The sequence below is a fragment of the Somniosus microcephalus genome, chromosome 1 (assembly GCF_052327205.1).
Source record: "Somniosus microcephalus isolate GS21.2 chromosome 1, FLI_Smic_1.0, whole genome shotgun sequence".
NCBI lineage: Eukaryota > Metazoa > Chordata > Chondrichthyes > Squaliformes > Somniosidae > Somniosus > Somniosus microcephalus.
Window position 1 is genome coordinate 59,933,219 of NC_140987.1, and position 15,743 is coordinate 59,948,961.

Consider the following 15,743-nt stretch of genomic DNA (forward strand, 5'->3'; position numbering starts at 1 on the left):
TCCTTGCTTCCGGAGTCTGTGTCACTTTTCTGTTTGTCTGAACTACTGTCCATCACCTTATGTACCTTTTTGTACTTCTCCTGTGGAGATATCTTGTTGTTGGTTTTCTTCCCAGACCTGCAGACTCTTGCTATGTGTCCTGCTTTTCTACACTGTCTGCACACTTTGTCCTTGAACCAACAATCCTTCTGGTCGTGTGTTGTTCTGCTGCAGCGATAGCACTTCCCTGTTCCATATGACATTTCATTGGTGCCATATTCTTGCGGTCTCCGTTGTATCTCTGCAGCGCCCCTTGCGGCTGCTTCGTGTGATACTGCCATGCTGAAAGCCTTGTCCAGCGTAAGATCCTTTTCTGCTAGAAGCCATTTCTGGGTTCCTTCACTTTGAAGCCCACACACAAACTTGTCCCTTAACGTATCTGCTAGTCCCACTCCAAACTGGCAGTGTTTCGATAGTTTGCGCAGTTCCGTTAAGTACTCAGCATTACTTTCATCTTTATGCTGGTTCCTTTTGTGAAACTTAAATCTTTCTGCTATCAGCAGCGGTGTGGGGTTTAAGTGGTCCTGTAGGATTTCTCCTATGTTTTCGAAATTCTTATTCACTGGCTTCTCTGGGGTTATTAGGTTTTGCAGTAAGCCATAAGTTTTTGCACCCATGGAATTTAACAAAACCAGTGCTTTCCTAGCATCTGGCACTTCATTTGCCCTGCAGTACACCTCAATACGTTGCACATATGTCGCCCAATCTTCGACTTCATTGTCGAATGTAGAGATACTGCCACTCTTCGGCATCCCTGGGTGTGATTTAACTGTCAAAAATGGCGTCTCCCGCACTCTCCCTTCTTCTCCGCTGGCACAAAATGGCGTCTCCCGTGCTTTCCTTTCTTCCCGCGCTCGCCCTTCTCCGTTGTGGCTTCTTAAAATGGCGTCTCCCGCGCTCTTCCTTTTCCGCAGCTCAATGGCGTCTCCCGCGCTCTCCCTCTTTCTCCCCACGGACACTGTTCAGCCCTTGAGCCCTGGCTGTGCTCTGCGCGTTTTTTCTGTGCGCCTTTCCCGTTTCCGCCGCTCGGTCCTGAACCCGGCTGCTGCTTTACCCTCTCTCTCTCTCTTTTGTTTTTCCTGGACGCCGCTCGGTTTTCAACCCCCGGCTGCGCCCTGTGCGCTTCACCCTCTCTTACCCCGTCGACGCTGCTCGGCTTTTTCTCTGCCGTCGGTCGGCTCCAGCCGCCGCTGTCCGGGAAAGGTCTGCGCTGTACCTGTTGTCAGTCTGTTGCTGATCGTCGTGGCTGGGGAACCAAGCCCGGCTCTCCACAGCCTCCCCTGCGATGTTCACTCTCTGCCGGACGACTGGGCGGTTGCTCGTGGTCGACGCCTGTGCTTCTGGCCTCTACTTTCTTCCACCGCCCTCCCAGAGCGAATCCTCGAAGGGAAATGCAGAGTTACAGGTAGATTCGAATCGCCACTCGTCGTCGCTGTTAGATCTGTGATTCTGAGAGTATGATGTTTCCCAATAACTACACGGATGCTGTAACTTAACAATCAACAGGTGTTTACTGGAGTAGGGTAGTCTCAAGACTGGGGGTACAGAGGCATGCTCAAGGCTTATATACAGGTGTGGCCACCGCCGGTACTACAGTATACAGGAGCTGTAAAAGTAGTTCTCTCTTAAAGGTACATACACTACAGGCACACACAATAGAAATGCACTAATTGCTGGATTCTTTCTTGTACTCACTTGAGCAACATAATTGTTTACATTTATTCCGTGTGCAATTTTATGTTCATTTATCTCCATATTCCACTGATCAGGTGTGAAACCAGTTCTAAAAGCTTAATTTCTTACAGAAGTAAAATTACAATTCTTCTTTATAGCAAACACTCCATGGGATTAAGGAAAAAATAATTTATTTATATAGCACTTTATACATCGCTCAAAGTTCCAAAGCACGTGCAGTTGCTGTTATGTAAGCGAACGTGACAGCCACTTTGCACGCAGCATGGTCTCGGTGAATCTACCTGTCTTTCCTGTCTTTCCGTCAATGGCATCTCGGACAATACAACAGAATGTTACAGTTTGCCAAAAAGTTTTTGCTTATTGAATTTTGTTTAAGCTAATTCCTCCCATTACCATTCCAATTCTAGAAAATGTGATTCTTGCAAGCAGTGAGGAATAAAAATGTAGTTCTGTACAGAGAAAATTGAATCTTCAGAAAATGATTAATGGTGCAGGTAGCAGCATGATGACTTGGTTTATCCACTTTTAATATGATCACTAATGCTAGCATTTTTTTTTAGGAAATTGAGCGACTGAAGAAGGATATTGAAGGAGCTAGGGAGCTGGAGGCACAGAGGGACACACTGTCGCAACAATTACAGGTAAGTGCTGTGGCTGATCCCCCACCATTCAGATTTCTTGGTCATTCGTGTATAACTTCGCTATAGGTCCTGATTTCTGCCATCTACCGTATTTCACCTTTTAGCCAGAAGTGCGCACAATCTAGATTGTAAATTTTTCTATTGCTCAATGTAAATTTCTAGATAATAAATAGTGCCTTGTGTTAACGATGTAATAGCATTCCAAGAAGATGGTGCTTTCTTGATCAAGGAAGACTGTGGTTACGGGGAGAAATTGGGGGACAAAAATACTTGATTCTGCAGTGCATCTCTCTCAGATGGAGACACTTGTGTAGGAACTTTATCACAATCTAAATGGCAGATGTTGATCTTCAAGAATGTACCACTATGTATGACTCATAGTGAGGTGAACCCTATTTCCAAAAATCAACATACTTTGCTAATTCTTGTGTAATGCACACATTACCTGGAGAGTTTTACAATGCACCAAGTATTCCAAAGGGGCAGGACTGGTACTTCCAAATGCTTGCAGCTTAAATTTTCCGGGAAGTTGCAAGATGGCCTGGATCTGCAAACTGAAGCAGAAGAGCAGCAGTTGGCAGAATCAGCAACTAGTGTGCAGTCATCCCATTCACCTGTTTGCCACTTTTTATAATCCACTATTGATAGTGTTTCTACTTGTGTCTCTTTTTTGTGTTTATATGGAACAGCTTTGAATCCTAAGGGGCAAGAGTGTAGACTGCAGACATGATTTGCCTACTGTGTTCTCCTCGACATTAGTGAAACCATTTTTGAAAACTAATAGCACAATTTTACCCATATTGTTGATCATGAGTAGGTGCTATCTATAATCAGTCTTGGGAGTTTAAGATTCTTCCTTGTAAACATATGATGTATCTTGTGTAAGGAGTAGTAAGTGCTCTGCAGTGAAGTTACTATAAAAGGGGTCACTTTTATTGTAGAGCATGTACTAAGTTTAGAATTCAGTGGCTAATGTTGCCAGTTTGCGGGAGTTAGTGGAAGCTAAACTTCAGTTTCCAGTAACCTTTCCAAAATTCACAAGTCTTGTGAATACTGGACAGGCAATGGTACATGTGTTAAATGAGGTAGCAACCTCTAAGCTCAAGATAGTAAAACAAGGTAATACTGGCATTTCATAGCAATGAAAATTCAGGGGGATTCAGGCCCATCTTAAAGTTCAGGGACTTAAAATAATTTCTTAAATTCAAGATGGCTTTCGGCCATCATTTTGATTCTGGGACTTGCTGTATGTTGACATTTTTTCATACTCTTTCAGAGTAATACCAGTTTCTCTAATTTTAGGCTGTGAATGCTTATTATAGTTGAGCCATTTTTCCTCTTCCCTCTGCTCAATGCCAACTAGCAACAGTTTACTTGAAATGTGACTACAGTTCCATTAGAGGAGTGTCACAGTGTCCTAGTGGGTGTTTTGGTTACAGCAGCTTCCACCTTTTGTGCTTGCTTTAAAGGATGCTTTTGTTTATTCTTGGTGCTTTGATGTAAAAGTAGGCCAGAATCCTTACCACAAATAAATAGCTTTGTAGATCTTTGTTCTTCCATTTGCTGGTAACAGCTCTATAACCTTCTAGCTGGGGAAGGCATTCTCAATGAAATGCAAGCGAATCTTGTGCTCTACAGCACCTGTGCTGCTTGGGAAAGGCTGACTGCTCAAGCTTACCAGGTCACTTCAGACAACATGTAGTCTCTCAAATCTACCACTTGGAGAATTATATGGCACTAATTAAAGTAACTCTGTGGAAATCTTGTTAAAGATTTCATGAGTCCTCCTATTGAAAGAACTGTTTGAGGGGTCACTGCTTTTGTTGCCAAACATCCTTCACCACCCCCCAAATATCACCAACCAAACAGTGCTAATGTAAAGCTCTTAAAAAAAATTAAAAAAAATTAAAAAAATTAAAAATTTAAAAAATGAAGGTAGATTCTGCTCTGTTGTCTGAAATTGAGTCGTACGCATTCCATTTCTTTCCTTTTACCTTAATTCTTGAAACTTGGTTTGTATTGTAACTCATTAAGCTGTTACGAGTATGCTTGGTAACTCAAACTTCAAGGAACCTTGTATTTCTTCCTTTAACTTTGGTCCAGTTCTATATTCAGAATGCATGGCCAAAGTTATATGGTAGCTGTCTTCTGGTCTAAGTATGGAAAAGCTATTCACTTTGAAGGATCACATACTAGCAAATTTCCCTGGAAGTATGAAGGCAGATTTGAAGTTTGGTTATTTTGAGTTCTGAGTTTGGCTAATTTATAAAAGTGCAATTGTTTAAAAGTTTGCAAGGCTGTTAACAATGAACTTAAAAGCAAAAATAAGATCCAAGAAGCCAGTTTCAGAACTAATTAAAATGTAGCTCCATATTCTAAGATTTATTCAGACAGTATCCTGCTATGCTGTTTGAATCAGTTCTTGAATCTGGATCTAGGTTACTTTGTTCTGTAATGAATGAGACACTTTGCATGCAGTAAGATGATCGCTCCACTTGCTGTTTCAAACGGGGATGAAATTGCTTAAGTGCTAACGCTGGAGTTGTTAAGTGTTAAGCCTGAAGTTGCTTGAAAGTTGGGACTAGAAATACCCGAAGTAGAGAATGGAAACCGTTGCTGATATGGACTTCAATTCCACTAAATCTTGGAAAGACTTCAAGGTTGGTAACACAGCAGTGGATGGCAAATTATCTGAATTCCAAATGTATTCGGCAATAACAACCGTATAGTGTGCAGGAAATTTGTGCACCTTTTTTCTGAACTTCAGCAGTAAATGAGCATACTTCCCACTAAAGTACTCCAGCTTTAAAAAAAGAAAAGCACATCAAAGGCATGCAAAAGCTTTCCTGCAACTAACTTGCTACAACAACCAGATAATTGTAAGTTCCAAAGAGACTTGCTTGCAGCTGCAGTGCACAAATGGTGTTGCAAGGACAAACCGAGTTTCTAACGGGATGTGTAGTGATTGTTGGAGATGATGCTGCAAGCCAGTGCCATTACAGCGACCCATACTTTTTCTAATGAGAGAAAAACGAAGACTCGCATGGATACAGAACAGCAGCACCACGACTGACGCTACATTGGTGTACTTCACTTCTACATGAAGAAATGCGCTCAAGTTTGTGATTTGTTTAGCATGTCACAAGGTAGCCTTGCGTTCATGTTGCAGAACAGACTAAAAGTCAAGGTTTGGTCTGAAACGTGGAAGAAATTTACTTTTGATCAACTGTACAACTATCTGCTGGCCACAGGCAAAATTATTGTACCCTTCTGCTAGGCTCCGGTTCCCCTGGTAGACTACAATGACTGGTTTTCTGAGGGTCATTGCTACAGTGGATAATGCCTACATTTGCCCATCAAGACCAAGCATCTGGGAACAAACGGACTGGACAGTAAACATATCAAAACTAAATTGATAGACTGAACTTCATATAATGTTTTTAAGGAGCCTTTTATATAAAAGTGTAATATTGAAGTTTTAATGTTAAATACTTGATGTATGTTTAAGATGCATAATGTAATCTAGTCCACAATGAACAGTCAAGCTGTTGTACAAAATGAATATGTTTAACTAGATTTTGCTTTCTATGAAATGTTCTTGCTATGTTAAATGGGAATGATTTAAAAAAGATGTAAAAGCAGATTTACATGGGCAGTTAGTTTTCTGCTAGGCTTATGGTTGGCCTGACCTTTTCAGCTGAGTGTTCGCCTCCTGCTCCTTGTGACCTGCGGAGAGAAACTAAAGAAGTTGGTTTTGACGGAACAAAGCTGGAGGTTTTGAACAGTGATTTTTGAAAGAAAGCTGAAGGTTTTTCCCCTTCGGAACACCTGAGCTCAAAAAAAGAACTAACCTGGTCCTTGGATTTGAATCTGGTTGATACAGAAGAAAAGCATCCCTCTTCAGTGGGAGAGTCTTTAGAATGTGAAACTAGCCAATGACTCTAGCTTCAGCCAGCTAATGAGAAAAGAACAGATGAGGGAAGTCGACTTCTCATTTCTGGAGAGATTGTCTTGTTGCACTGTCTCAATAAACATTTGCAAACCTCCTGTGGTGTGGTTCTGTATTTTTTTTTCTTGCTGTTCCGCATTAGGTGCATGTTCATAAACTCTCCTGAATAATTCATAATTTTTAAATAATACTGGGGTGAGTTGCAGGGTGAAGCTGACAATAGGTAACTTTTTTTTATTTTCATTTGGTGAGATTTCTTTATTGATGGGGCAATTGGTCCATTTAAATTGTAGAATAGAAAGTCGGTCAGCCTCATTTATAGTTGTATGCTGCTCCTCTAAGCACTACACCCAGGTGATCCAGTACACCCTGTCATAGGAACAGGAAAGTATGCCCCTATATATGGTGATGAGTGAAACTGTTTGGTGGTACGCTTCCTTGGAAATTACGTATGAGAATATGAAGAACTTGAGGTAACTCCACCTGTGGACAACTCCAGTTGCGTTGCTTTGCTTTTAAAAGTGTAATTTGAAATAAAGGCTGGTGAACAAGCCCTGTATTATTTCACTCCTCTATCGGCTTAGAGCCAGTAGAGTTTATGCTGCCACATGACAACATAATCTGTTGACACGCACACCAGTGACACCCAGCACTACCTCTGCCGCTTTTCTTGATCTCTCCACTTCTTCTGGACTGTTTGTCCACCATCCAGCCTTGGTTGGGCCATAACTTCCTACAACTGAATGTTGGGAAGACTGATGCAATTATCTTCCACCTCCAACACAGACCCCATTAACCTCCCCAGCCAGCTAGGCTTAACCAGCCTGTTCACACCCTCTGAATCCTGCTCAACCCTGAGCTGAGTTTCTGTCCCCATACAAAGACTGCCTACTTCCAGTTTGGTAACATTAGCCACCTCTTCACCTAGTTCAGACATTCTGCTGGTGAAACCCTCATTTATATCATAACATCGAATATACAGCACAAAAACAGGCCATTCACCCCAACTAGTCTCTGCCAGTATTTATACTCTACACGAATCTCCTCCCATTCCATCTGCCATATCTTTCTATTCCCTTTTCTCTAGTGTACTCGTCTAGTTTCCTTTTGAAAGTATGTAAGCTATTTACTTCAACCACTTTGTGTGGTAGAGAGTTCCACTCTGAGTAAAGACATTTCTCCTTCTTTCCCTATTGGATTTATTAGTAACTATCTTGTATTTATGGCCCCTGGTTTTGGATTCTACCACAAGATTCTCTTTACATCTACTCTATCTAACCCATTCATAATTCTAAAGATGTCTATCGGGCCTCCCCTTTTTTTTTCTAAACCTGTTCAATCTTTCCGATAGCTGAAATCGTTCAGTTCTGGTACCATCCTTGCAAATCTTGTTTTTTTACATCTTCTCAAATGTTTCTGTCCTTTTTAGAGTATGGAGACCAGAACTGTGCATAGTACTCAAGTGAGGCTGACCAGGGCCCTATACAAGTTTAACATAACTCTGTCAACATGCCTCTAAACTTCAGACTTGACTATTCCAGTGTTTTCTTTGCTGATCCCCTAACCTCCTTCAACAATCTGCACCTTGTCCAAAACTCAGCTGCTTGTGTCCTGTGGAACTGAAAGTCTGCATTACCGGAGTACCTCCAACATTCTTTCTGGGCAGTCTGTAATGAGTTAAAACAGCTTTCTGCTGGGCATATTTTTTTTAAACTTTTTTTTAATTCATTGAAGGGATGTGGGTGTCGCTGGCTGGCTAGGCCTGCATTTAGTGCCCATCCCTAATTGCCCTTGAGAAGATGGTGGTGAGCCGCCTTCTTGAACCGCTGCAGTCCATATGGTGTAGGTACACCCACAATGCTGTTAGGGAGTTCCAGGATTTTGGCCCAGCGACAGTGAAGGAATGGCAATATGTTGTAAATTGTGTTAACAGATCTAAAAACAAGGATATCTTCACAGGAGAGTAGAATAATTAGAATGTGTAAGAGTCAATCAGCCATATCTGTAATGGTCTGGAATATATCCACTTGGCCACTTGTGTTTAGGGGAACGGGAAGAGTTTGAGCCAAATCGGCTCCCTTCTGGTCATGGTGATGATTCTGTCTGTGTGTAATTGAGACACGGACTGCAGGAGTTGGTTATAACAGGTCTTTACTGAGTGGAGACAAACTGGAACTACTATGCAAAAGTTACTACACAGGCTTATATACAGGGGTGGTCACTACTGGTACTGCAGTATACAGGGGCTGCAGAATATAGTTCCTTCTGCAAAGTACATACACTACAATTCCTCCCCTTTTTAGCTAAACAGTACATAACATTCGATTAATAATTAAATGACATATTTACAATTACAGTTGCTAGATACATTAGCTGAAGTTAAGCAATTATAAGTTCAGTCTTTGAGGAGGCTTCCTGATTCTGTCTGGATAACGCCTCTTTGGGGTATCAGGTTCTTCTGGCAAAGTTGATTCGGGATCAATGTCGTTGTTTGGTTCGTCTGCTTCTAATATCACCGATTCTGAGGTAGATGCAATTGGTACTTCGGTTTCATCACCAGGTGTATCGGATCGTGGTGTGGAATTGACGTTTTCCAGTGACTCTAGAATCTGGTCAGCATAGCGTCTTACAATGCTCTCTCCAACGTCCACGGTATACATTAAAGGTCCTTGCCGTGTACAGATCATTCCTGGTTGCCATTTCTCTGTGCGGTAGTCCCAGGCCAAAACTGGTTGACCTATCTTAAAACTCCTGGTCGGCCTTTCATGCATATTCTGAAACTGCCTGTTCTCCACATCTCTTCTGATGTTTGGCTTAACCAAATCCAAGCGGCATCTTAGTCTTCGATTGAAGAACATCATGGCTGGAGTTTGGTTGGTAACCGCATGTGTCGCATTCCGGTAGACAAACAAGAAGTTATCCACCTTGTGTTGTAGGGGTATGTCTTCATTACACATTGCCTTGATAGCCTTCTTGAATGTTTGAACGAACCTCTCAGCCAATCCATTGGTGGCTGGATGATATGGGGCGGATGTGTAATGCTTAACACCATTGTTCTTTAAGAACCTCCGGAACTCTTCAGACACAAACTGTGGTCCATTGTCAGAGCAAATCTGTTCAGGCAGCCCATTTCTGGCGAATATGTTTCGTAAGACTGAGAGAGTTTTTTCTGTGGTGGTTGAGGACATTTTTATTACCTCTGGCCACTTTGAATGTGCATCCACCGCAATTTAAAAACATCGAGTCCATAAATGGACCAGCAAAATCAATGTGCACCCTTTGCCATGGAGATGAGGGCCACTCCCATGGATGTAGAGGGGCTTGTGGTGGGGCGTTTTGGACCTTCTGGCATCCTGTACAGCTCTTGGTCATCTCTTCGATTTCTCTCTCGATTCCCGGCCACCACACAAACGCTCTGGCTAAGTTCTTCATTTTTACCCCTCCCAGATGACCCTCATGAAGCTCATTGAGCACTCTATCCTTCAATTTGGGTGGAATTACTACTGTGGATCCACACATCAAGTTTCCTCTGCACACTGACAGCTGTTCTCTTCTCGGCGAGAATGCTGGCAACAGTGGTTCGCCATGTGCTGGCCATCCCTTCACCATTAAATCATAGACCCAGGAGAGTGTCGGGTCATTTCGTGTTTCCTTTTCTATGTTTGCATTCGTCACAGGGAGACATTCGACTATGGTCGAGTGGAATATCTCCACTGGATCCACTGCAGGTGCTTCTTCCACCGTCGGCAACGGTAGGTGCGACAATCCATCAGCATTCCCATGCTGTTTAGTTCCTTTGTACTCGATGTCATATTGGTGTGCCCCTAGGAAAAGGGACCACCTCTGTAGCCGTTGTGCTGTCATTATCGGGATGCCCTTCTGAGGGTTGAAAATGGAGACAAGAGGTTGATGATCAGTTAGTAGAGTAAATTTCTGACCGTGCAGGTAGTGATTGAACTTCTTCACCCCCCACACCAGGCTGAGGGCCTCTCTGTCAATCTGGGCGTAGTTACGCTCGGCTGAAGTTAACGAGCGCGACGCAAAAGCTATCGGCCTCTCTGAACCATCAAGGAATTTATGTGACAGTACCGCTCCAATGCCGTAGGGAGACGCATCACACGCCAGTCTTATCGGTAGTGATGGGTTGTAGTGAGCCAATACTTCTCTTGAAGTGATTAGGTCTTTACTCTTCTGAAAGGCCCGCTTACATTCATCGCTCCATTTCCATGCTACTCCAGTTTGTAGTAGGGCGTTCAGTGGGTGCAGAATTGTGGACAAATTCGGCAAAAACTTATGGTAGTAATTCACCAATCCGAGGAATGACCTCCGTTGCGACACATTTTCAGGTGCAGGAGCCTTAACTACCGCTTCAATTTTGTCAGGGGACTTATGTAACCCCTCTTCATCAATCACGTGGCCACAATATGATATCTGTTTCTTAAAAAACTCGCACTTGGGGCGATTGGCTCGTAGCCCATGTTCTCTTAGCCTAGTGAGCACCTGCTCTAGGTTGGCAAGGTGTTCACTGTCATCTTCACCTGTCACTAGGATGTCGTCCAAGTAACACTGAGCCCCCAGAATCCCTTGCAGGACTTGTTCCATCGCTCTTTGCCATATCGCTGGAGCTGATGCTACTCCGAATACCAGTCGATTATACTGGTGAAGACCTTTGTGAGTGTTTATCGTGAGATATTTCCTAGAGGATTCTTCAACCTCCATCTGCAAATATGCTTGTGCTAGGTCAATTTTTGTAAAACGCTTCCCTCCAGATAGTGAGGCGAAAATATCTTCTATCCTCGGGAGAGGATATTGTACTGTGTGAAGGACTGGGTTCACTGTCACCTTGAAGTCCCCACAGATGCGAACCTTCCTTGGCTCCTCAGACTTATTGTTTAATGTTTTCTTCATGACGGGAACGATGGGTGTCGCCCACTCGCTCCAGTCTACCTTAGATAACGCCTGCATTCTCCAGCTCTGCCTCGACGGCTGGGCGAATTGCATATGGTACCGGTCTTGCTTTGAAAAACTTGGGAATTGCATTCTCTTTTTTTATCGAGGCGGCTACGCCTTTAAGAGTTCCCAGTTCTTGTTGAAATACCTCTTTGGCGTTAGCTAAGATTTTTGACAATCGTCCAGGTGTGACGTCGTCATCCTTTTTACCAGCCACCGTCAGTGCCTGAATGGAGTGCCAGTCTAAACTTATCTTTCTGATCCATTCACGTCCCAATAACGGTGGTCCACCATCTTGCAGTATGTACAGATACAATTTCTATATTTCCTTGCCGTTGTATTCGACAGGCACCCTTATTTTCCTTCTGGGGTATACTTTTTGCCCGTATACATCTTCAAGACAATGGATGTCTCTCTCAAGGGTATGTGTGAGAATAGCCGCTCGTAGTCTCGTCGATTCATGATGGTCAGGGCTGATCCTGTATCCAATTCCATTTTGACTTGGGACCCTGCTATCGTGAGGGTGACCCAAATGGTTCGGTGATCCTCTTTTGCGATTACGTTGTGAAGTTTGAGACAGCTTAGTCTCTTGTTCCCGGATTCACTATCTCTCATCTGGTCTTCGGAACTACTGTCCGTCATCTTTTGTACTTTCCTGTACTGTTCCTTAGTAGCCTTTTTGTTGTCGTTAGTCTTCTTCCCGGACCTGCAAACTCATGCAATGTGTCCCATCTTTCTGCATTGCCTGCATATTTTGTCCTTGGACCAGCAGTCTTTCTGGTCATGGGTTGTTCTGCCGCAGCGATAACATTTTTCAAATCCCTGTGTCATTTCGTGGGTGCCGTATTCCTGTGGCTTTTGCTGTATTTCCACAGCTCCCCTTGCTGCTGCTTCATACAATACTGCCACGCTGAAAGCCTTATCTAGTGTCTGCTCTTTCTCTGAGAGTAACCTCTTCTGGGTTCCTTCACTCAGGAGTCCACAGACAAATTTGTCCCGTAGGGTATCTGCCAGTCCTGCTCCGAACTGGCAGTGCTTTGATAGCTTGCGTAGTTCCGTAAGGTAATCAGCATTGCTCTCTTTTTTTATGCTGATTTTTCCTGTGGAATTTAAATCTTTCTGCTATCAGCAGCGGTGTAGGATTTAGGTGTTCCTGTAGGATAGCAACAATTTCGTTAAAACTCTTCGCCATCGGTTTGGCTGGAGTAATCAGGTTCCGCAATAGGCCGTACGTTCTTGCGCCCATTAAGTTTAGTAGTACCGATGCCTTTTTCTCATCGGCTACTTCGTTTGCCTCGCAATATACTTCGACTCTTTCCACATACGTGGTCCAGTCTTCTATTGCATTATCGAAGGCAGTGATATTGCCAGTCTTCGGCATCTTGGAAATCTAAGATGGCGCCTCCCGCGCTTTCCCTTCTTCCCCGCTGCTGCTAGCGCTGTTGCTGGCGTTTTATGCCTTGATGGCGACGCCCTATGGTCTTCGCGCACTTGCCCCCCCCCGCGCTGCTGCTAACGCCGCTCTCCGCGGTTCCCGTGGCAAATTGCAGCTCCTCGCGGCTTTCTGCGCTTCTAATTTCTTTTATTTCCCTGTCGTCAGAGCAACCCTATGGGACACTTTCCTCCCTCTTCTCGGGTCTGTACACTGCCCGGCTTCGTAGCACCGGCCGCGCCCTGTGTGCTCCACCCTCTCCTTCCTGACAACGCTGCTCAGCCCCGTTGAAAAGCCACCCGATCGAGCTCTAGCCCGCCGCAGCCCAGGAAGGATCAGTGTACTACCTGCCACCAGCCCGATTAGCTGGAACACCATCGACAGGATAACCAAGCCCCGCTCTCGGCAGCCTCTCCTGCAAATCTTCAACTCCGCTGACTCAGAGGTGGTTGCCCACGGTCGACGCCCGTTTCTTCTGTTTGTTTTTTTTCTTCCTTCTGGCCTCGACCTCTGACAACTTCGCTTCAGGGATGGATCCCCATGAGGTGGTGCAGACTGTAGGTAAGTTCGGATCTGCTCGTCGCCAGTATTATGTCCGTGTGTAATTGAGACACGGACTGCAGGAGTTGGTTATAACAGGTCTTTACTGAGTGGAGACAAACTGGAACTACTATGCAAAAGTTACTACACAGGCTTATATACAGGGGTGGTCACTACTGGTACTGCAGTATACAGGGGCTGCAGAATATAGTTCCTTCTGCAAAGTACATACACTACAGTGATAACCTGATGGGAAGAGTTTATTAGGGCAATCGGGTCATTTTGTTTTTATGGAAGTGCATTTTTGTTATTCTGTTGACATTTGTATGTATCTTTGATGTATTATGATTTATTGGTGGTATGCTTGAAGGTGAAATTTGGTATAAGATGTGAGTGAACCACTGTTTAACTGTGTGTGTCATCCAGTAACGAGACGAAAAAGAACGTGAAAACCGTCCAACCTATCCCACCCCGCACTTGTCCTTGTTCTTGCGTGACTTGTGGTCCACCAATATCTCAAATTTAAAATTCTTGCCCTTTAAAAATGTTTCCAAAGCCTTGCCCCTCCATAGCTCTAACTTCCTCCAGTCATACAACCTCTCTCCCTTCTCTTTCTTCCCCCCCCCCCCCCCCCAATCTCTGTTCCTCTGACTCTAGCCTCTAGTGCATCTCTATTCCGCACCCCATCTTCTAGCGAAGCACCATTTGCAGCCGTGCCTTCAGCTGCCTAGGCCACAGTATTTGGAATTTCCTTCCTCAAACATTTCAACCTCCATCATGCTCTTTTCCTATTAAGATCCCCTTTAAATCCCACCTTGTTGATCAAGCCTTTGGTAATCCCTTCTAAATCACTGTTGGCTTGGTGTCTGGTTTTTCCCAACACCTCTCCAATGCATTAAAAAAAAAGAACTGTGTAATTATTGGCTGTAAATCCACTTCAACTGCTGAAAGCTTACATCCATGTGTAAAGCTCCAGTTCTGGTTGATATAGTTCAAGTATTTTGGCAATGAGAGCTTCCCAAAATCTTTAAGTCTGCTTCAGTTTATAAAATGCTCAAGATGTCCTACCGGTCTGCTGAGCACTTTTATTAAAAAAAAATTAAAAAAAAATAAAAAAATTTGCTTGACACGACACTGGAGCGAGCTACACTCAGTGTGGTGCCAAGACAAGTGGGAAGAGGAGGGCACTCATTATGGCTAATGCTTGTGGTAAATCTGACCAACTCTTGAGTTATTGGATACAATTTTCAACTGAAGCCTTTGTTGGATGATTGGTGGATAGGGTTTGTGCTGTTCTCACCCGATGGCTCCAGCGAGAGGCCCAAACTATTTTTGTGGTTGGAACTCGTTTAAATATTTTGGGTAAGCTGCCAATGCTCAGGAAGCATACACAGGTCGCTCATCCCTTTGGCTGGTGGGAAAGAGGAGGAGAATCCAGTGTTTACTCCGTGGAGCTGAACCACAAGTTTGGGCCCGAGTGGGGGTTGGGAGACGAGGGCACTGAGCAGCCGGCAGTGGCCCTGAAGATTTTTGTGGAGTAGGAGGAGTAAGGTTACTCCTTTTGTCCCAATCTCTCCCAAAATCTTTTGGGGCTATTTTTTTATGGGATGTGGGCATTGCTGCCATTCCTAGTCTCCCTTGAGAAAGTGGTGGTGAGCCATCTTCTTGAACCGCTGCAGTCTGTGTAGTGAAGGTACTCCCACAGTGCTGTTGGGGTGGGGTGCGTTCCAGGATTTTGACCCAGCGACGATGAAGGATTGGCGATATACTTCTAAGTCAGGATGGCATGTAACTTGGAGGTGGTGGTGTTCCCATGCGCCTGCTGCCCTTGTTCTTCTAGGTGGAAGAGGTCACGGGTTTGGGAGGTGCTGTCGAAGAAGCCTTGGCGAGTTGCTACATTGCATCTTATAGATGGTACACACTGCAGCCACGGTACGCCGGTGGTGGACGGAGTGAATGGTTAAGGTGGTGGATGGGGTGCCAATCAAGCGGGCTGCTTTGTCCTGGATGTTGTCGAGCTTCTTGAGTGTTGTTGGAGCTGCACTCATCCAGGCAAGTGGAGAGTATTCCATCACACTCCTTACTTGTGCCTTGTAGATGGTGGAAAGGCTTTGGGGAGTCAGAAGGTGAGACACTCGCTGCAGAAAAGCTAGCCACTGACCTGCTCTTGTTGCCACAGTATTTATGTTTCTGGTCCAGTTAAGTTTCTGCTCAATGGTCACCCCCAGGATGTTGATGCTGGGGGATTCGGTGATGGTAATGAATGTCAAGGGGAGGTGGTTAGACTCTCGCTTGTTGGAGATAATCATTGCCTGGCACTTCTGTGGCGCAAATGTTACATGTCACTTATCAGCCCAAGCCTGAACGTCGTCCAGGTCTTGTTGCATAGCTGAGGAGTTGTGAATGGCGCTGAACACTGTGCAGTCATCAGCAAACATCCCCATGTCTGACCTTTTATGTTGGAGGGAAGGTCATTGATGAAGCAGCTGAAGATGGT

The 15,743-nt window shown here is 44.3% G+C and overlaps 1 protein-coding gene across 6 annotated transcripts in view; it reads left to right on the forward strand.

The window, feature by feature from the left end:
- Positions 1-15,743, forward strand: part of LOC147124116 (homer protein homolog 1-like) — a 147,856-nt gene that overhangs the window by 95,306 nt on the left and 36,807 nt on the right. For 2 of the 6 annotated variants that reach the window (XM_085982175.1, XM_085982167.1), the window contains exon 8: positions 2,295-2,375. In XM_085982175.1, the coding sequence (XP_085838301.1) occupies positions 2,295-2,375 (81 nt within the window). Of the gene's footprint in view, positions 1-2,294; positions 2,376-4,813; positions 6,423-15,743 lie in introns of those variants that run through there. The other 4 variants (XM_085982184.1, XM_085982193.1, XM_085982203.1 and 1 more) reach the window with 4 other exon arrangements.